The following is a 21,346-nucleotide window of genomic DNA, read 5'->3' as shown; positions in this document are numbered from 1 at the left end:
TAAAATATTATTTGAGCTTTTGAGAAACTAATCAGCTGCTCCCAGTAGTAAAAAAACCTGGTACTACAGTGGTGCATCATAACAAATGTCCAAAAGTTAAAAAAAAGCATCTGCCAAATTACATCCAGCTGCACAATGTCCAATTGAGGTTTATTGTCCAGAAAAATACATTTTTATCCACCACAAGAGGAATTAGAGTTCTTAAAATGAATTAATCTAAATGAAAAGTAAGAGAGCTACGCCAAACCACCTTAAGTGGCGCAATTCTAGAATACTAATACCTAGTGTTAGACAACACGCTAATGTCAGCATTTAAGCTAACATTAGGTTTTCAGTTAATATATTCCCTCAGTTAATATATTCACTTATAAAGCTAAATTAACATGGAGTGAGTTAATGTTGGCCAGCATGCTAGTGTTAGCCAGTATGCTATGTTAGCATTTTAGCTAGCATTAGCTATTTAGCTATTTTTTCCTTGTAAACTATTGGTGTCATACTAAACAGAGTAAGCTAATGTTAGTCAACATGCTACTGATAGTTCACATGCTAACATTAGCATTTTAACTAACATTGTTTTAGCTAATTTTAGCTTACACTGTTGTCAACACACTACATGTAAACGGTAAATAGTAAATGGCAAATGGCCTGCACCTGTATAGCTTTATCAAGTCCCCAGAAACCCCAAAGGGCTTTACTCAACAATCAGTCATCCACACATTCATACCACACCGACAGTGGTAAGCTACATTGTTACAGAACACAAAGAGTTCAAAATTAAATAAATAAATGAAACACTATGAAGTATCTACATCAATAATGATTTGTGACAATGAAATTGTGAAATAATTGAATGCATCTTAATTTCTCAGGTCATTATTATGAAATATATTTCATTTTCCATTAAAATCAGCTTTATAATATAAAATAATTTTTATTTAAAATGTTTACCAAATAATTTAAATTATTGTTGAGGCTATTTTTATGAAATTCCAGCTTTTGTTTTATTTCAAAATGTCATTTTTTAAAAGTCAGCTTTTATTTCAAAAAGCCAGCTTTTATTTTATAAGGGTAATCTTTCCCCATGGCCTATTTACTTCATAATGTCACTTTACGACTGAATGACTGTGGGGCCAATCAGAATGTTAGCATCGATGACGCCATTGTGGATACCCTAAGAGCCATTGAGCACCATGTCCGCATGGACAGCACTCAAGACTTTAGTGCTGTCTGACATAACCATTGGGGTTATTGCTGTTATGTTTTCTGTGTCCCCCAGCACAGTTCACTGCGGCCAAGTGTGCTGACAGTCATGCCAATCGACGTAAGCTTGCTTTTTAAGATTAGCTTCGTGCATACAAGGTGCATTACAGTAACAGAGCAGACCAGACGCCTATCCAGGCAACGGTTGAGAAATAGAGGAAAACAGAAAAGTAACCTTAGTAACATTTCTATTAATGACATAAATAATTAATAATTTTACTGTAGATTTACATTAATCAGGGCTGCAGATACCTGAAAATCACTTTCATTTAGGTCAGGTGTGAGGAGCACCTTATATGCATTCAATTATTTCACAATTTCATTGTCACATAAAATTATTATCTATTATTTATTGATGTAGATACTTATTTCACAATGTTTAATTTATTTATTCAATTTTGAACACTGGCATTCCATACATTGTAGCCACATCTGCCCCGGGGCAGACTGTCAGAAGTGATGTTGCCATACAATCAGCGCCACAAAGACCACCATCAGCAGGCAAGGCAGGTAATGTGTCTTGCCCAAGGACACAAAGACTGAGACCGACAGAGTGGGGGATCGAGCCGGCAACCATCGATTACAGGACGAACACCTACCACTGTCGCCCCTTAGAAAGTCAATGTTAGTTTACATGTTAGCGATAGCCCACATGCTAATGTTACTATTTTGGCTTCCGTCTTTCCTTTCTGCCTTTTTTTCTCCCCTGTTTCTTCTCTCTCTTTTTTCTCCTTTCTCCCATTTTTTTTTGTCCTTTCTCGCTTGTCTCTATCCTTTTTGTTTCTTTCTCTCCTCTTTTTCTTGTCTTTTTCTTTCCTTTCTGCTTCTTTTTCACCACTCTTTCTCTCCTCTCTTATCTTGCTCTTCTTTCTGCCTCTTTCTTTTTCATGTGTTCTTCAGTTGATTGTTGATAATTTTTACTTATTCCAATTTCTTGAGCATCTTCTGCTTCGTTCATTCAGCATATGCATTCCCACGTGCTGTTTCTTTCTAGTTAGTAATTACAATACGTCGGTGTGTAAATTAATCTCAGTATAAATACAGCTGTACTGTAAGGGCTTCAGATGTTTCTTAGAGAACATTAATAAACAAAAGGCATCATGAAAACTAAAGACTTATATCAAGGTCAGGGGATGAATAGACTGTTGATTGATTTAATGCTTAATTGATTGCTGGATTGTTGAAAAGACTATCATTAGTTTTGCACTCCATAAAACTGGCATGTAAGAAAGACTGACAGGAATAAAACCATTGTTCAATTCAATTCAATTCAAAAATACTTTATTAATCCCAAAGGGAAATTAAATCTTGTAGCTCATTATGAAGGTTTCTTAAAAGAGCCGTTGTAGATGCTGATGGCTGTGGGCAGGAAGGATCTCCTGTAGCACTCCGTCTTACAGCAGATCTGAAGAAGTCTCTGGCTGAAGACACAATGTTGTAGGACAGTCTCAGGGATGCTCAGGGTTCTCCATAATGTTCTTCATTTTATGAAGAATCCTTCTTTGCACAATAATCTCCAGAAGTTCCTGAGGAGTCCCCAGAACAGAGCCAGCCTTCTTTATCAGCTTGTTGAGCTTTTTTAAGTCCCTGGCTCTGATGCTGCTTCCCCAGCAGATGATGGTAGAAGAGATCACACTCTGCACAACAGACTTATAGAAGATATGCAGCATCTTGCTGCAAACACCAAAGGACCTAAGCTTCCTCAAGAAGTACAGTCTGCTCTGTCCCTTCTTGTAGATGGCTTCACAGATGCATCTCCACTCCAGTATGTTGTCCAGGTGAACACCGAGGTATTTATACTCCTGCACCACCTCCACCTCTTCTTCCATGATGGGAATAGTTTTTGACTTATTCCTGTTTCTCTTAAAATCTACAATCATCTCCTTTGTTTAAGTCACATTCAAGATGAGATGATTGTTTCCACACCATGCCACGAAGTGGTCCACCACCTTCCTGTACTCAGATTCTTGTCCATCTCTGATCCACCCCACGACTGCAGAATCATTCGAGTATTTCTGCAGATGACAGGAGTCTGTCTTGAAGTCTGAGATGTACAGAGTGAAGAGGAATGGTGAGAGTACAGTCCCCTGTGGTGCACCTGTGCTGCTGACTACCTGGTTAGACTCACAACCCTTCAGTCTTACAAACTGTGGTCTGTTTGTCAGGTAGTCTTTGATCCAGGAGATTGTTGAGGCCTCCACCTGAGTCTTCTGGAGTTTCTGACAAAGCAAATCCGGTTGGATTGTGTTAAATGCACTGGAGAAATCAAAGAACATGATCCTGACAGTGCTGCTGGCTTTGTCCAGATGACAGGGAGTTTGTTGAAGCAGGTGTATGATGGCATCTTCAACTCCAACTCCATAGTGATTCAGCAAACTGAAGGGGGTCCTGATAGTTTATTGTTTGCTTACTCAGGTGGGCCAACAGGAGTCTCTCTAGGACCTTCATGATGTGAGATGTCAGGGCAACAGGTCTATAGTCAAGCTAAGTCATAAGAAGTCTCTTTGTGCAGTTTGCCACAAGCCATGTAGGGTGCTTTGGTCAGATGGTACCAAAACTAAACATTTTGGGAAACATACAAAACGCTATATATATATTCATATCATCCCTAATACATCATTCCCACAGAGAAAAATGGTGGCAGTTGCATCATGGTTTTGGGAAACTGGTGCAAATTAATGGGAATATGAATGCAGCTAAATACAGGGCATTCCTGGTCGAAAACGTAAACGAAGGTACAGAAAAAAGTAAACTAAAAACTGGGAACAACAACCCTTATTTTACAGTGAGCTTTACAGTGGAATGGTTTAGATCAAAACATGTTAATAAGGGACAATGCACCTTTTGGTCTAAATCCAGATTAAAATCTAATCCTGAGTGGTAAATTACTTTAAACAGATGTTCAAAGATTATCTCCATCAAGGCTAAGATTGATCAAGTATTTTAAGCTCTTTATGTGCAACGCTGGTAAAGACATACTATAAAAGGTGCCAGATTTGCAAAAAAAAAAATCACAAAAGCTAGTTTTACAAAATGTTGACTCAAAGAGGTTGAATATAAAAGCATGCCACCCTTTTGTTATGATTTGGGGTGTTTGGTTTTTGGTTGCGGATTTTTCCTCTTATTTTTTCTCACAGTTGAGTTTTGGAACCTGCTTTTGTTTATTGTTTTAGAGGTGGTGTTATTGTTTGGTTTCTTCTGATTATGTATTCTGTTCATATTGCTTTCTGGATTATATTCTGCCATTGCTATGTCTTAGGTTTGATTATGTCTGGGTAATGTTTAGTTCCTGCCATCCTTTGTTTTCACTCTCTGTTTAGCAATCAGCTTCATTCGGCCCACCTGCACCATGTCACTCAAATGTTTGCATGCCTGTCTTGCCTGCCTGTCCATCCTGTTTATTGTTTTGTTCCTGCCTCCTCCTGTGAGTGAGTTTTGTTTTGCTAAAAATTAAACCTTTTACTTACAAATGAATATGTCTAGTTGGCTGAACCGGACTCCTTTTTAGATTTTTATTTGTAAAAAAAAAACAGGAACTCACATATCCTTTTACCCACACCTCACAGTAAAGCTCTAGTAAAATATATTAAAGTTTGTTGTTGAAATCTGGCAAAATGTTGACATGATGTATGAGTAGTTTTGCAAAACACTGGAATCAACATTAAATAGAAATCTTAACAATAATTATTGTTATTATGTGAAGAAATTTCCAAAAAGCAAAACCACCATTCTGTTTGTTACACTGTTTTCAACTCACTATATTTAATTGAAGTCAGAGAAGCATTAGGTTACTGTTTCGTACTGTGGTCATAAAGGATTTTACTCTGACCTTATATTGGTTTCAATGCTACCTTAGAGGTCATACATTTATCAATAATGTACTCAGAAATGAATACTACATAGGGAATATGTTGTTTCAGTTAGAGATCTTTAGGATCAAATTTCTCTCTTTAACTTCTCAGTGCTGAACATACAAGTTAAGCAATTTATCTACTTGTGATATTGTCTCTAAAAGGCTAAAACCTGTGTGTTTCACTGATTTTTTTTTTCCAGGTTCACCATTTGCTCGTGCCAGCCTCAAGAGCTCAAAACTCGAGGGTTCAACTTTCAAGCGGCGGGAGCGGCGATTTCGTTTCTTTGTCCGGCGTGTTGTCAAGTCCCAAGCATTTTACTGGACTGTGCTGTGTTTGGTGGGCCTCAACACATTGTGTGTGGCTGTAGTGCACTACGACCAGCCTGAACCACTTTCAGATTTTCTATGTGAGTAGGAGGGGAACGCAAGCTCACTTTATGTACAGATAATCTCCGCAAATACAGAAATGCTGTCATCACAGCTTACAGAAAAGGAGTGGTTTAGCAAATTCTTCAGTAATGTGGCTAAATCCATGAAAAAGCTGACTGGAACATCAACAAACAAGTGCATCCAAAAGCAACCAAGAGCTGCATACTTGAATGTCTGATATAGAATAAGTCATATAACATTTTAGCATATATGCCAATTTAAACTGCTGACAATTGTTTGAACTAAACTCTATTTTAACAGTTTCCTTCCCATTTTATGCATCTGACATAACAGCACTTTGTGCAAACATTTGTTGGCTGATATCAAAACTTTCCTACTTTAAAATGCAAAAAGGGAGTTTAAAAAATGTTTCTCTTTCTTTTTGACTGTTTTTTTCCTTCTGTAGTTTATGCTGAATTCATCTTCCTGGGGATTTTCCTGACTGAGATGTGTGTTAAGATGTATGGCCTTGGAAGACAGGCCTACCTCAACTCGTCCTTCAACTGTTTTGACTGCATTGTAAGATTCTGTGTCATGAAAAAATGCTTGACCAATAAGGAGTTTATTTAATAAGTGAAAAAAGTTATCTTAACCAACCTGCCTCTACTGAAAACTGTGTCTGCCCCCTGTGTTAAGATCATAAATTAAATTTCATTAACAACATTAATTGGACAACTAAGTTTAGTTTTATTAGCTACTCAAATCAAACCTGTTTGACAACATGAAGTAAGGGTTAGGGTTATAGTTAGTGTTGGATCTCAAATGCAACAGAACATGATCCAGTCTAAAGCAATTCATAACCAGATGAGAAGTTTTTCCACATTTATTAGTTAGGAAAAGGTTACACATTCATTTCTAAGTCTATGGGACGCCAGTGAAACAACACAATTAAAGCCGTGGACACAGAGAACCACATAGAAAACATGGAACAGTAATGAACCTTTTCAGAAGATGTGGTCCTATCAAAATAACGCCAAAAGGACACTCACAACTCATCCAGGAGGTCACAAAAAATAACCTAAAACAATATCTGAAGAACTCCAGGCCTCACTTGTCTCACTTAAGATAATTGTTCATGATTCAGTAATAAGAAAGTACCTGGATACAACCCATAACTGATGCACTAACACTTTTCTGTGTAGTTGAGTAGAAACCATTGTGCCAAGAAGAGTGGGGCACAGTCCTTTCACTGCCATGTTAAGACTCTTAGGCCAGTTATCACAAATGTTTCAGAGCCACCAAGGGTGGCACAAGCAGTTATTAGGTTCAGGGGGCACTTACTTTTTCATATAGGACCAGGTTGATTTGGATAGCTTTTTAATGTTAATAAATGTAATCTTTATCACTGCTTTTATTAATTAGTCCTATCTTTCTCCGATACTAAAATTTGATGATATGAAACATTTCTCACAACATTTTGGATGCACTCTCTATATACACAGAGAAAAAACCCCACAAACTTACTAACACCCACAATAAGCTGCAAACACCTTCTTTACCTCTGCATTTCACAGGAAGTAACCCTTTTTGCATGCTTATGTGTGTAAAATTTCATTATGTATAAAAACATGTTTATATTTGTTTGTATTTGCATTAGGTGATATGTGGTAGCATATTTGAAGTGCTGTGGTCAATCATCCAACCGGGCACATCTTTTGGCATCAGCGTGCTACGGGCTCTTAGGTTATTAAGAATCTTCAAAGTCACCAAGTGAGTCACAGAAGAATTATCACTTCCCATCCAAAATGAACAACATCTTGTTACAATCATCATTAAACACAACTTATTACACACTTCCTTTGTCTTTTCATCAGGTACTGGGCATCGCTGCGTAACCTTGTCGTCTCTCTGCTCAATTCCATGAAGTCCATTATCAGCTTGCTCTTCCTGCTCTTCCTCTTTATAGTTGTCTTTGCCCTTCTGGGGATGCAGCTCTTCGGAGGACAGTCAGTGCTGTTTTCTTCTCTCTCTTTTTTCCTCGTTTTCTCTCATTATTGATCTCGTTTGCAGTAGTTTTCCACCAAGAGAAAGATTTCTGTTAATTGTCAATTTCTGAGTCGTATTTTAAAGTTACTTTTGGAAACAAAATAAGCTGTAGTTGTGAGACAAATCTAGTTTTACTGGTGTTTGTTGTGTTTTTTTCATATTTTCTCTCTTTTTACTCACCTCCGACTAGGTTTAATTTTGAAAATGGCACCCCTCCGACCAATTTCGATACGTTCCCTGCAGCAATAATGACAGTGTTTCAGGTGAGCGGAGGTTCTAATGTTCTAAAAGAGGGAAGATGAGAGGCAGGGAAAATGATTGCAAAAAATTGTTTTTATTAGACTTCACAATTTGCACGCAGGCATACAGTATGAAAGGAAAAATTCTCCTTTTGAATTCTTAATATTTTTATAAGCATGATTGCGTAAAACGTGTTGACATATTCATGCTGGTTTCATGCATTCTCTACATACAGCAGGGGCCATATTTATAGGCACCCCTGCTAAAGATGTGCTGAAAACCCCAAAATTATTTCATCTTTGTTATCAGTAGTATAATCTCACACTGGAAACTTTTGAAAAATTCAAACTTTTTGAACACATTTATTTAAGGGGACAAAATCCCATGGAAGCATTTAGGGAAATAAAGTATTCCAATTGAACAGCACTTAGTCTTCTCCTACACTATTTCACAAGGTTGGAGTTTACAGAGTAAGGCATCTTTAACCATTCATATTTGCACAATCTCTCTTTATCATTCAGAGCTCTTGGTACTGTCTTAAGCCCTATTCTCTTCACCTCAGTCAACCTTTTTTATGTGATTTAAACAGGTCTGCTCAAAGGTTGTATTGGGCCTTAAGCTAAATTAAATTTGGGGCCCTTCTTCCTGTTAAGATCATCACCAACACTAATCACTGTCAAATCCAAATTATTAGTATCTTCATTCTTAACAAACCTTTTAGACCTGTTTCATGCCAAAACCAGCTAGAGTGTAAACTACACATCAATATGTTTATGATGGTACCACAGAAAGGCATTTTTCTGGCACAACTCCCAAACAATTATTTGGATATCTGTAGATATCATCTAATGGTTGCTATGGAAACTTAGTAACCACAATGTGGGTGTTTTTGCAAGACAAATATGGATCCTTATCCAGCCCGTTGGCCAGTGACTGAAATAAATGGACCTCTGTGTTACATTATAATTATACCTAAGGGAAACATAAAGTCACAGATTACTAATTAGAAGTTATTAGAAACTCTGATCAACATAAAAAAAGAACTAAAAACTTAAAAAATGCTTTGGTTACAACAATTTTATTGTACTTGTTATGTGTATAAATTACTTTGACAACAGGGACTTTGTTAAAAAATACAATTTGTTCCCTGAATTCCTGCATCTTGGTGTAACCTTGTTGAATTTTATGTGTGTGTTTCAGATTCTTACTGGTGAGGACTGGAACATGGTGATGTATGATGGCATTCAGTCTCAGGGTGGTGTTAACAAAGGGATGGCCTTCTCTGTGTTCTTCATTGTGCTCACTCTTTTTGGAAACTGTATCCTTTGATAGTAATGTGGTCGAGAAACACATAAGCACATAAATCACTGAGCTAAATACTAACATGTATACTTAATAATGGACTTTTATTTTGGCAAAGTTCGAAAGCAATGGTGGTAACTTTACATATTTATTCACTTATTGATGATATGATATGATATGATATGATATGATATGATATGATATGATATGATATGTTATGATATGATATGATATGATATGATATGATATGTTATGATATGATATGTCATGATATGTTATGATATGATATGATGTGATACGATACGATACGATATGATATGTCATGATATGATATGATGTGTTATGATATGATATGATATGATATGATGTGATACGATACGATATGACTGATATGTTTTTGTGCAGCCAGTATATGTTAACTGGTGACTCTTTATGAAATATATGGGATTTGCTATTTGTTTATGGGCTTTCTGTAATGTACTCTCTTGCAATGTCCAATGAATTGTATTTTTTAACTCTGTGCTTAGACACACTGCTAAATGTGTTCTTGGCCATCGCTGTGGACAATTTAGCCAATGCACAGGAATTGACCAAGGTAAAGTACTTTGAAGTTTTGCTTGACATTTCACTGGAGTTTATTATTATATGAGTTTATTATAAGGAGGGTTATTCTTGTTCCCCCATTTGCAATTGCAGTTTTCTTAGTTTCTCTTATGCTTTGCCTGATTTTCTTCTATAATCATTTTCTACAGGATGAGCAGGAAGAAGAGGAAGCTGCCAGTCAGAAGATCGCACTGCAGAAAGCCAAGGAAGTGGCTGAAGTCAGTCCGTTGTCAGCCGCCAACCTCTCTATTGCAGCGTGAGTTTTTATTATTGCCACTATTCTTGCTTTTTAATTCCTGCATCTAGATGTCAAGAAGTTATACAGGAATCGGCTGTTAAAATAACCAAGTGCACTGCAATGTTTGAATTTTTTTAAACTCATTTTGTCTACTTACTTTGCATTTCTCTTTTTATAGTTAGATTTTTGGATATTAGGATCATCCAGATGTTTTTTTGTAAATGTAAGACAAGTCTTTGTGTTCTTTTTGGTTATCACTGGTTTCGCTAAGTCTTTTTGTTTTTGTTGAACTATGAACACAGATCATAACTAAGACCAATGTGGCCTACCGTGCTTTAGATGTTGCTATAGGGTTATTGTGATCTCCTGGATGAGGTGTTTATGGGTTTTTGAAGTAGTTTTGGTGGACCAGCCATTCCTGAGAAGGTTTTACTCTTCTCCTTGTCTTTTCTATTTGTGGATAAATGCTTTTGCTTTGTTACACTGGAGTCTCAAAGCTATAGAAATGACTTTCTGAGCCTTTCAATATTGATAGATGCTAGTGAGATGCTGTTCTCGAATTTCTTTTGATATTTTGATCAAATCATGATCTGTTTCTTTATTTGATCTTTTAGGCTAATTTATCTTGTCAGACAGTATTTTTACTAATGTGATTTCTTGATTTTGTGGGCCATAGTTAATTAGGTTTTTTTGTGCTAGTGAAATTATACTCAGCTTTCAAAAAAATGTGGTTAATCCCAGTTAATTTGGGCCAAGTTGGTCTGGATAGCGGTTTACCTTAGTAAATAAAATGATCAATTATGAATTATTGATGATATGAACCAAAATATGTAAAGGGTCAAATACTTTTTCATAGTGCTGTATGTCCCAAAAAATACATTGTTTTATTCAGTTATTTCAGTCCATCTTTAAACATGAGACTGTTGATGTTGACCCAAAAAATGCAAGAAGAGTTACTTTGTTGATCAATATCTTGTACAAACTGGTTGATCTCATGCAGTTGGTATAGAAAATTAGCCAATGCATGATGAGCAAAAATAAAATGCACTTTTCACAAATTAAGGCAGCTCAGTGGGAACATAACCAGTATGCCAGATTACAGTTTAGTCGCATGCACTGTGTTGTCCATAATAAAACACAAATGCACATATGCTGCTCTGTGCCAGCTCTCCTCCAGTCACACAAGTCTTTGATCTCTTCTTTCTGGATACACAGGGGTCTTTCCTTTTGCTACTGGTAAAGTTCACACTCTCCCACACACGCATAAACTCACACCTCAATATGGTCTACACAACAGAGAGACAGCGCATATGACAGGTACACGCTGTCCCGACCTTACCACTTTGATACCTAAGCCTTTGGACACAGTATTTGACACTGTTCTCTTGGAAAAAAAAAATGTCTGTCCATTAGTCATTTCATTAATTATTCTTGTTCCTTCACTTTCCTTTGTTCTATACGTTTTCTGTAAGCTTATGTGTCTAAGTCTTAGTACATTTATTATACCTGGGAATAAATATTTAGTTTTTATTTTTGTTTGTATGGAGGAGCTGAATACTGTCATTTATTTTCTAGGATTGGTTTCCAACATAGATAGTTAGAAAGCCTAAAAAAACACCTGCTTTGTGAAAGAATAATGACACATGATTCATCCACATGTTGCACACTGAGACAGAATTTGTAATTCAGACGATGATTAAATCCTAGATAACTTTTTACAACATAACGTTGTTGTGAGTCTTCTATTCCACTTGGAATCCCAAACTTGTGCAAGGATTCAGGAAATTTATTGAAATTTCTTGCAGAAAAGGTCCTTTCTTTTCCATGCAGGGATTTTCAACATGGGGTCACCACTGGTGCATAAAGAATCTTTTAAGACGATGTTCTATGGTTGTCTCAGAGAGAAAACTGCTATGAGATCTACATAAAACCCTGACTAACATGCAGCATGGCTATAGAGCCAGTTTATGTATTCAAAATCAAACCATTCTCCAAGTGCAATGAAGAGACGGCAATTTCCATAATGTTTCACCACCAGGTGGGTAGTTGCTTATGCCTTACAATTCACAATAATCTTTACAAAATCCAAACGATTTTCAAAAACGTACTGTAGAGCAGTAAACATCAACTGGGAGATTAATCTGCACAAATTAAAATAATAGCGTATAAGATTATAAACTGTGCAAACAAGTCACAGTGACAAATGTAGATTGCTGTGCATGACTCCCTCATGAGTATTGCAAATATATTTAAGATAAAACCAAGCTTCAATGGATACTTCCTATATGTGATTTTTTTTTTATTTGTAAAGAAGCTTCCCTGTATCATACACACATTAAATGTCGGTGGAAAGAATGCAACATGAGGACATAGTGAATTCCACAAAAAGCCCAGCATTGCATAAAACAGCACAGTTTTTGATTGAGCAGTGGAGCACACTGCTGAGTCGGTGGTTTGGGTTACTGTTTAATGTGCATTTTGTATTGTTTTTCTATGTAAAGGATTGCATTCCAAAAAACCAACATTTTTAGGCAAACAAAAAAAACAAATTAGTAGTTCAGAAAATTTTATATTTTTTTCTGAATTAATTTTTACAGTACAGTTAATCTAGTTGTCTCACTCTTTGTTAAATGGTGGACAGATTGCCCATTTTGGAATGAAATCCTTCTGTTATTTTGTGCCATTTCACTCACCAGCTGTTTCCCTCCTCAGCAACAAAGTACACAGTGAGTGTCACAACGCATCCGACCCCTTTCTGGACTGGTATTTATTTATTTCTTTGTTTATTCATTTTTGAATTTCTTCTGTTTGATTTTACAACCATTCCTTGCTTTTCTTTCGTGTTTGAGAACAGCTTCCTTTCCTTGTTTTACCTTTGTTCTTTAACTTTCCTTTAAAACTGAGATTCCAGGCTTTCTTTAGCTGTTTTTATGTTGGCTCATTTGTGTTACAGGTTCTTTTTTGTTGTTGTTGCCTGCTCCACGCATCACTGCTATTGCTTTACTGTGGTTGACTGCTGGCTCTAAGGGACAATGGAGTAGACGGTTGTAGTTTTGGAGGGTAAGAAAGGAGGTGGTCACTAATAGCTATTTTGGTCAACACAGTGGCAATTCTGAGGGTGTAGTTTTAAAGATCTTGTTTTGGATGATTGCTATTTTAAGCTCGGTTTGTGTTATGTGGAGTTGTTTCCAGTAGTCAGTCTATTGGGTGCAGCAGACAGCAATCAAAGTATTGAAAAACAAATAGAATGTGGAACAGAGAATTGTGGTAATATCTAGTAAGATACAACCAAAACCCAAAGAGGATCTTTACTTTCTTAAATGACTTCAGAGTTGCAGGGGAGTTGGTGCCTATCTCCAGTGGTCTTTGGTTGATCCCGGAGAGGTCACCAGTCCATCACGGCGCAATACAGAGACACGCAGAACAAATAACCATGCAAACACACGATGATTCCTATGGACAACTTAGACAGACCAATTACCCCATGAGTCATGTTTTTGGACTGTGGGAGGAAACCAGAGTACCCATGCATGCATTGGCAGATATGGAAACTCCATGCAGAAAAATTAAAACAACTTTATTTACAGACCAACGTGTTTTGACTTGTGGACTTCTTCAGGGTCCTTACATATCACCAAACAGTTTTTGGTTAAATAATAACATATACATTATTATTTAAACAAAAACTGATGGTGCTTGAGGATTGGTTAAACCAAAACCAAAATATGCTCTCACACGCTTTGGACTGGGCTTAATGCCTTTAATGCTTATTAAGAATAAAGGAAAGTTACAATGATTCTCATTAAAATGTCTTGCAACAGGACTGGTTAAAACATTCTTCTTAATAGAACATCTGTTTTTGTTAATTTGTTTGTTTATTAAACCAGAGCCCCAACAGACAGTTTCTTTCTTCAAATTTGTTTCTATTCAGACAATCTATAGCTAGATGAATACTGACTGCTGGCAACTACTCAAAAGTCCATTTTCAAAATAATCTGAAATTTCTTTCCAAACTGCACAAGTGCAGGTTGTGTCAGTTATGGACAACGATCCCAGACCTTGCCTCAAATTTATCCTCCACTTTATGTCCACACATGGTTCAGTATGTAAGGCCAAACTGGCAATCACTTTGGCAACCTGTGTGGACAGCAGTAGCTTTTTTAATGTTGAGACCTGCCCAGTTTTATAGACCTAACCAAATTACCCTAAATGTCTGTGGGCCCCACCGTGTCTTTAAGCCCTTGCTACTTTATGTACTTACATTTTTTGGTGTTGATTTTCATGTCATCCCTTCATATCTTTGAGTGTATTTTTCTCCAAAATACAACCTAAAACAGCTGTTAATGCTAGCAATGTTCTTTTCTTCTTTTTTTCTTTATCTCTAGTAAGGAACAGCAGAAGAACCACAATAAGGGTGTCAATAAATCAGTGTGGGAACAGCGAACCAAAGAGCTGAGGAAGCAGACGCTGGCATCCAGTCGCGAGGCCCTTTATAATGAGCTGGATCCTGATGACCGCTGGAAGGCAAGGACAGGGAGGGAAGAACATAACAATGTAAAGGACCAGGCATAAACTAGCCTTTAGACTTGTGCTATCAGTATACGCAAGCTGGCTGGCATTATTTTACAATTTGCACTTCCAATCTGGTTAGAACATGAAATGTGTAGACTCTGAACTCTTCTTTATTTCTTGCATTTATTCCTTTTCATTTTTTATTTTTTTTTGTGTGTCCTCTTATCTTCTTGCAGGTGAACTATTCACGTCACATCCGCCCTGACATGAAAACTCACTTGGATCGACCATTAGTCGTTGACCCCCGTGAGAACCGAAACAACAACACCAACAAGACCACTGCCAACAATTCTGATGTTTGTGTTACCCAGCACCATTCTTCTGATGAGCTCCACAAACAAACGCAGCTGCAAGACCAACATGGTCAAATAGGAGTGGGAGGCGGAGGTGGTTCAGGCCGAACCAGGGCTCTCCTGGATCGAGGGGAGTCCATTGAGAGTAGGCAGAGTCGCAAAGGTGAGCATCATCACAAGTCTCATGTCCGGTTGGATGCTACAGTCATTCCAGGTCCAGGCTCAGAAGAGAGACCACCAAGACGCCATCATCACAACCGGAGTGGCAGTCGAGGAGGAGGGCAGTCAGAGCACAGGAGGACCAGGTCACATCGAAGAAATGCTGAAGATGCAGAGGAGGGTGGAGGTGGAGCTGGAAAACCAGGGAGGCATAGGAGTAAGGTGATGATTGGAGGTAGGGAAGGAGGAGACCATGAGGGAGCCAGTGAAGGCAGTGAGAGGAGGCCGAGAAGAAGTCGACATGGCAATCAGTCAGAGGGAGAGGGGAGGAGGATGTGCCAGCACAAAAGGAGGTAAGTACCTCTTTAGTGTTTCTACTGTGTTGAAATACCCTCAGACCCAAACAAATGCTTTCTTTATTTATTTACTTTTGGTGACATTCTCTACAATCCACCCACGCTTTAACTATTTATTGACTTTTTCTAGGGATTGTAGTGTCCCAAACCTCTCCACCACGCGTCCCATTCAAAAGAGCCTCTCCAGACAGAATAGCCAGTACAGTGAAGATATGGACAACCTAATGAATACCAAACTGGTCGCTGGTTCTTCTCCGCCTGGTCAAGGCCATGCTAATCCAGTTGCCAATTACACAGTAGCCCCTGGCTTTGGTTCTGCCCTCCATCTTGCTAACAGCGGCACTCATGGAAGTTTGGTCACATTGGATGGTTACGGGAACATCGGCCATCATCAGGCACACAGTGTGATCAGGTTGCCTCACCCTGACTACACCGCAGTGGATATGCCAATTTTTCCATCTATCAATGCCATTCTGCAAGGTAGGCCAGAAGAAAATAATTATTTACATAAATAAATAAACAACAAACAAATTCTCACTTACATCTCTTTTTTTTTTCTTGGCTTTTGATCCAGTCAATAAAAATGCAAACACCGAGCCTCTGCCAGCAAAGGAAGATAAGGACGATGATGATGATAAAGGAGGAGAAGGAGGACCCAGGCCCATGCCTCCGTATAGCTCCATGTTCATCTTGTCCACTACAAACCCGTAAGAGACACATTAAGCACATGTGAAACAAAACTTTACATAGACAGGATGATACAAATGATGCATTCATTAAATCCTTACAAAAGGCAACTGAATTTGAACATTTTTGAGTTAGTTATTGGATTCGGAAGATGCTTGATAAAGTGGCAGTTTTATATAAAAAAGTTACCATCCACAAAGCAATTTCTTTTTGAGTATGCAATTTTCCAGTGTTTTGGGTCATTTCTGGTGTTTTCTTCTGGCTAAAGACATGTTTTACAACTAAAATTTAAGAAAAAACAAACGTTTTGAACAAAACGTTAAACAATACTGTACACCAACATGACAATTTTATTGAAATGATGCCCAGTCTTAAATCTAAGCCATAATTAGACAAAACAGAGTTTCAGCAGCCAAGAGGTACCCTATGGTATACCTCTGCTAGTTCACACACACCAAGCAGAATTGTGCTGTAGTAGAAAATGCTTCAGACTGCCCTTTGGCAGTGCAGAAATATACTGAAATGCCCTACTTCATATATGCTGCAATCTGACATACCAAAACATTTGATGCTAAATTTGATCTTTACGAAAAACATAATTTAGGACATAAGTCTTCCAATCTAAACATCAGTGGATCACTTTTCTATTATTTGTAATGGCAGCATATACACAATGGCAGACTTGATAACAATTTATGTGAACAGACTGAAAGGGGGCTGTACCGTGGCGCAGTTGGTAGCACTGTTGCCTTGCAGCAAGAAGGTCCTGGGTTCGATTCCCGGCCTGGGGTCTTTCTGCATGGAGTTTTCCCCGTGCATGCGTGGGTTCTCACTGGGTACACCGGCTTCCTCCCACAGTCCAAAGACATGCCTGTTAGGTTAATTGGTCATGCTAAATTGCCCTTAGGTGTATGAATGAGTGTATGAATGATTGAGTGCATGGTTGTTTGTGTGTTGCCCTGCGACGGACTGGCGACCTGTCCAGGGTGTACCCTGCCTCTTGCCCATAGACTGCTGGAGATAGGCACCAGCTTCCCCGTGACCCACTATGGAATAAGCAGTAGAAAATGACTGAAAGGCAAACGCCTTAAATCAAATGCAGACTCAAGAGAAGTTTCAATAATGCACTTAAAACCTATATTCAGTATTCAGTATTGCTACTCAAGCAACCAAATATTTTTGAAAACCAATGCTGTTACCATAAGGGATAGTGATGAGGTTCTTTTACACCCATCTTGTAGAAAATGCTTATGTTGTTGTGTGCTTCTAGCTTTCGGCGGGCGTGCCACTACATTTGTACCTTGCGCTATTTTGAGATGTGCATCCTGCTGGTCATTGCTATGAGCAGCATTGCCTTGGCTGCTGAAGATCCTGTCTGGCCTGAATCACCTCGAAACAATGTAAGAAAGTCAACATACATTATTCTACTAATTCTGTGTAATATATCATGTATTGCAATTTGTATCCATATTTTATATTGTCACTTTTCTTGTCTCAGTTGCACCCTTATGCCCTCCTTATGTCTTTACTGGCCCAATAATTTAAACATCTGAAACATATCAAACCAGGGATTAAATTATAATTTTTTTAGAGTGGACAATTCAGACGAAGTATGTTTTTCATGATAGAACCATACAAGCCAAGACAAGTTCCTGATTTTTGTGGATGTAGATCTTTTTTTTTTTGCCTTGGCACCACTATTCTCTTTCCTTAGATGTATAATTCTCTTTCCACAGGTACTTCGCTATTTTGACTATGTTTTTACTGGCGTTTTCACATTTGAGATGCTGATAAAGGTAAAACAAAGTATCAAATAAACTTTTTTAAATACCATTATTTGTTTCAAATGCAAACCAAAGCCAAACTTTGAGCATCACAGTCTGCTCTTGAATTCTGTCTCTGTTCTAGATGGTGGATCTGGGGTTGGTCTTGCACCAGGGCTCTTATTTTCGGGACTTGTGGAACATCCTTGACTTTATAGTGGTTAGTGGTGCTCTGGTGGCCTTCGCCTTCACGTAAGTCTCCTTCCTCTCCCTCTCCTCTCATTTCCTTGCTCCTGCACATAATCATGTCTCATGTGTTAAGTTCAGTTGAACCTTGGAGTACAGCCTCTCAAACTCCTCTTTAGCCATCCATGGCTTTTATTGCCTCTCCAGTCCTTCCTGGAATTCTTTTTTATTTTTTCTTCTATTCCACACATCTTGTCTTTTACATTTTGTGGTACCCCTTCCTCATTTCACCTTTTTTTTTGCCAGTCCTTGATATTTGGCCATTTTCTATATGTTCTCTCCAGTCCATCTTATATTTCTGTAACCCTTTTATTTCCAAACTAATTTTTCTTCAAAGCCCTCCTCCACCTGCTTTACACCCAAACATTTAGTAGAAAGCAGTGCCCCCACATCCTTCCTAACAACCCCTTCTTAACCCTGTGAGAGGGAAGGACCACCCTGTGCACCTGTAACCCTTTAGTGCCCAGGGCGTTCTAGACTTAAAGGGTGCCCAATGCAAAGCCAGGCCAGGTCATGCTGAACATGGCCTCCATGCCCTTCTCTTCAACAAAGCAGGTATTTTAAACTCTACCTAATCTGCATGGCTGGGATGAACTGGAACAGTTTGTGAGCTAACGTAGAGTTTAAGTTGGAGTGTTACTCTGGGTATAAACAAAGAGCTACTAAAATTAGATGTAAGTTGTATAGCACCAAGTCTATCCTTATGATAGGGGGTGGGCTACTAAGGGGATTTCTCCATTTATTTTGTCTCTTGTCAGCGGTAAATGGTAGCAACACACTTGTATTTTTTTATTGATCGTACTGGTTGCCTGTTGCCAAATGTGATTTCAAATACAACGCAAACTATTCAAATGTAAAATTCTTCTATTGTAAACAGTATGTGCATATAAAACAATATTTCTTAAATCCTTAGATCCTTAATTATAGTCAGTTTACTTTAGTAAAAGTAAACTGAAAAAAATTATATTAGTTGGAGCTATTGGTGAATTTTATTATCATACAACTGTTATAGTCAGTCTTCCAAGGCAATTTATTAGAGTTATTACAGTTAGGCGGGTCTTCCTTTTAATTTCTATTGATTTCTTGGGATACCTTTACCCCTTTTAGTACCCAGACTAATACCCTGAAATCAACTTGCTTCCTTCATTTGAGGAAAATCAAATACAGATATTTTCTACCACTAAAAACATTTTTTGTCAAAATGCCATTTCTGATCATGGATGGTCCATGATCAGAAATAATTTTTCAAAGCTTTTACTATTTAAGAATAAAACTATGAAGAATACAGGGGCTTCAGTGGTGGTGCTCCATTTATAGGACTGGCTTTTATCCTGGGTCATCCCCTCTGAATCATCTTTATGTGTGTTATCTTTTTACCAACACCCTCTCCTGCCCTCTGTTTCAGTGTAATCAATTTGTGATTCAATATGTGTATGAAAAGATCAATGCACATCTTTAACTGGATCTTTTAAGCTTTTTGCATAAGATGTGAGTTAACTTTTGTGTTTGCCATTTTATTTCTGTTGAAGTTGCTTTCCATTCAAATGTGCGAATTAATGAATGGGTAGTCATATGGGGTTTTTAATTAAAAAGTGAATTAGCTAATAAATCAATCTCAACCACAACTGTAGTTTACAACACTAATGAGTATTGGGTAGCTGGGAACCAGTCAGACCAGTCTCATACCCATCGAGATAATACCTTAATTCGATTGTTGGAAATCGAGCAGCACTCGAGAAAGGATCAGTAGTCTTGTTGGAGATGTTTATCACTCCTTTAATCCAATCAGTCAGGTCTGAGAGCTGCTTTGTCGTTTGTCGCAATTGTAACTGTCCTGGTCATTTGCACAGAATTAAGTTCTTGTCCAGTCTGAAGTCAGAGCTCAAACAAATACCAAATGAACCAAATTTAATACATTTCCTAATATGTAAACATGTAAAAAATGAATGAATTAATTGAAAAATTCTTTATAAAGAAGGGGTTCGAATTTTGTTCAGTTATTAGCAGCAGTTTGTTTTGGAAAATATGTATGCTTGTAAAATGTTTATTTTATGTGCATGCTTGCTTTGGTACCAGGAGTACATTAATTTGAAGGTCTATCTAATGTAGAGCAATCCTTATGTCCTTATTTATTCTTACTCTGTCTCTCATATGGATGTATTACCCCCTTTCTCTGTGTCTCATCCCGTGTCTTTCTCCCACCCTTTGTTTTTTGTCGTCTCTTCTCCTTATTTTTACTGTCTTTCACTTCTCACTCATCTCTTCCTTCGGATCACCAACAGCGGCGGCGGGTAAAGTTCTCTGTCTTGCTCAGTCTTTCTCCTCTTCATTTCCTTCTGCACTCTCAGCATCTGTTCTTCTAATCACACCTAGTTTTTCTATTCATCCATCCCTCATCACTGCTGACATGTGTACCTTTCACCATGACACAACTCCGCTTCAAACATATAAACCTTATATTAACCCGCATCATGTGTCAGCTGGATCACAGTGCTGCAAAGCAACATTATGTGCTCATGGAAGGTTTAACAAAAAATAATACAGACACCCAACACATTTCTTTTATGATCTTTACAGATTTGTGTTTTAATTCAAAAGGTGAGAATATTTTTAAAATCTAAACTCTTTGAGAAGAAATTCAGTGCTTTACACAGACGCTCATAGCACCCTTGCACAGTCTTGCACACCAAGTTAGACATTTGTAGATAACCACCAGCAGACTGCCATCTGATTTGACAGCTGGAAGAAGCTGGCAGCTGTATAAACAGCTGCTATCGCTTTGGTAACCTTTAGACTTAATCTTTTACCCTAATTGCTACAATTCAAGTGTTATGAAATAATAATAAAAAATATTTAGAGGCAAAAGAGCTTGAGAAGTACTGTAAGGTTTCATAGATTATAACCAGCTCACATTAGGATTCCTTGGGTTATTGCAACTATGTGATCTAACTTATCTAACATGTCACTTCCTGGTTTATGTGTAGTTCCTAAGTGTGATACTGTGTAACTAAGAATATGTCTTGAATTTAGTTTAGTTTTAGTATATTGAGGTTTGACTTGGCACCTCATGAAGAAATGCTCTTTATGCATCATTGTCTTGACTGAGAGCCCTACAAAACATGAGTCCATATTGTTTGAACAATGTCACAAAGCAGCTAATCTTAATCTTCAGCTTTTTAAAAATGTTGAGTTATGTATACAAAGAGATGTTTTTTTGAAGATGTTTGGAGACCTTTAAAAAAACTGAAATAACAAAGGGTTAAAAATGTGTTAACCCGCTACACACTTATTTGGATATAATGACAAGATTAGTTAAAATCTTTAAAATAAACTCACCTTTTATTGCAGCAGCATAACCT

General features: G+C 37.7%; 1 protein-coding gene across 1 annotated transcript in view; it reads left to right on the top strand.

Moving 5' to 3' along the window:
• The window catches only part of LOC124864229 (voltage-dependent P/Q-type calcium channel subunit alpha-1A-like), a 132,246-nt gene that overhangs the window by 54,698 nt on the left and 56,202 nt on the right, over positions 1–21,346 (top strand). The window contains exons 11-27 of the mRNA XM_047358913.1: positions 5,314–5,520; positions 5,949–6,061; positions 7,140–7,252; positions 7,357–7,488; positions 7,719–7,791; positions 8,969–9,086; positions 9,598–9,665; positions 9,823–9,929; positions 12,624–12,674; positions 14,297–14,465; positions 14,660–15,288; positions 15,422–15,771; positions 15,866–15,998; positions 17,249–17,378; positions 17,715–17,774; positions 17,887–17,993; positions 20,270–20,278. Of these exons, the coding sequence (XP_047214869.1) occupies positions 5,314–5,520; positions 5,949–6,061; positions 7,140–7,252; positions 7,357–7,488; positions 7,719–7,791; positions 8,969–9,086; positions 9,598–9,665; positions 9,823–9,929; positions 12,624–12,674; positions 14,297–14,465; positions 14,660–15,288; positions 15,422–15,771; positions 15,866–15,998; positions 17,249–17,378; positions 17,715–17,774; positions 17,887–17,993; positions 20,270–20,278 (2,569 nt within the window). The remainder of the gene's footprint in view (positions 1–5,313; positions 5,521–5,948; positions 6,062–7,139; positions 7,253–7,356; positions 7,489–7,718; positions 7,792–8,968; positions 9,087–9,597; positions 9,666–9,822; positions 9,930–12,623; positions 12,675–14,296; positions 14,466–14,659; positions 15,289–15,421; positions 15,772–15,865; positions 15,999–17,248; positions 17,379–17,714; positions 17,775–17,886; positions 17,994–20,269; positions 20,279–21,346) is intronic.

Source organism: Girardinichthys multiradiatus, chromosome Y (genome assembly GCF_021462225.1).
Source record: "Girardinichthys multiradiatus isolate DD_20200921_A chromosome Y, DD_fGirMul_XY1, whole genome shotgun sequence".
NCBI classification, from domain to species: domain Eukaryota; kingdom Metazoa; phylum Chordata; class Actinopteri; order Cyprinodontiformes; family Goodeidae; genus Girardinichthys; species Girardinichthys multiradiatus.
The sequence above is the reverse complement of the archived record's forward strand: the minus strand, read 5'-3'. Positions and strand labels throughout refer to the sequence as shown.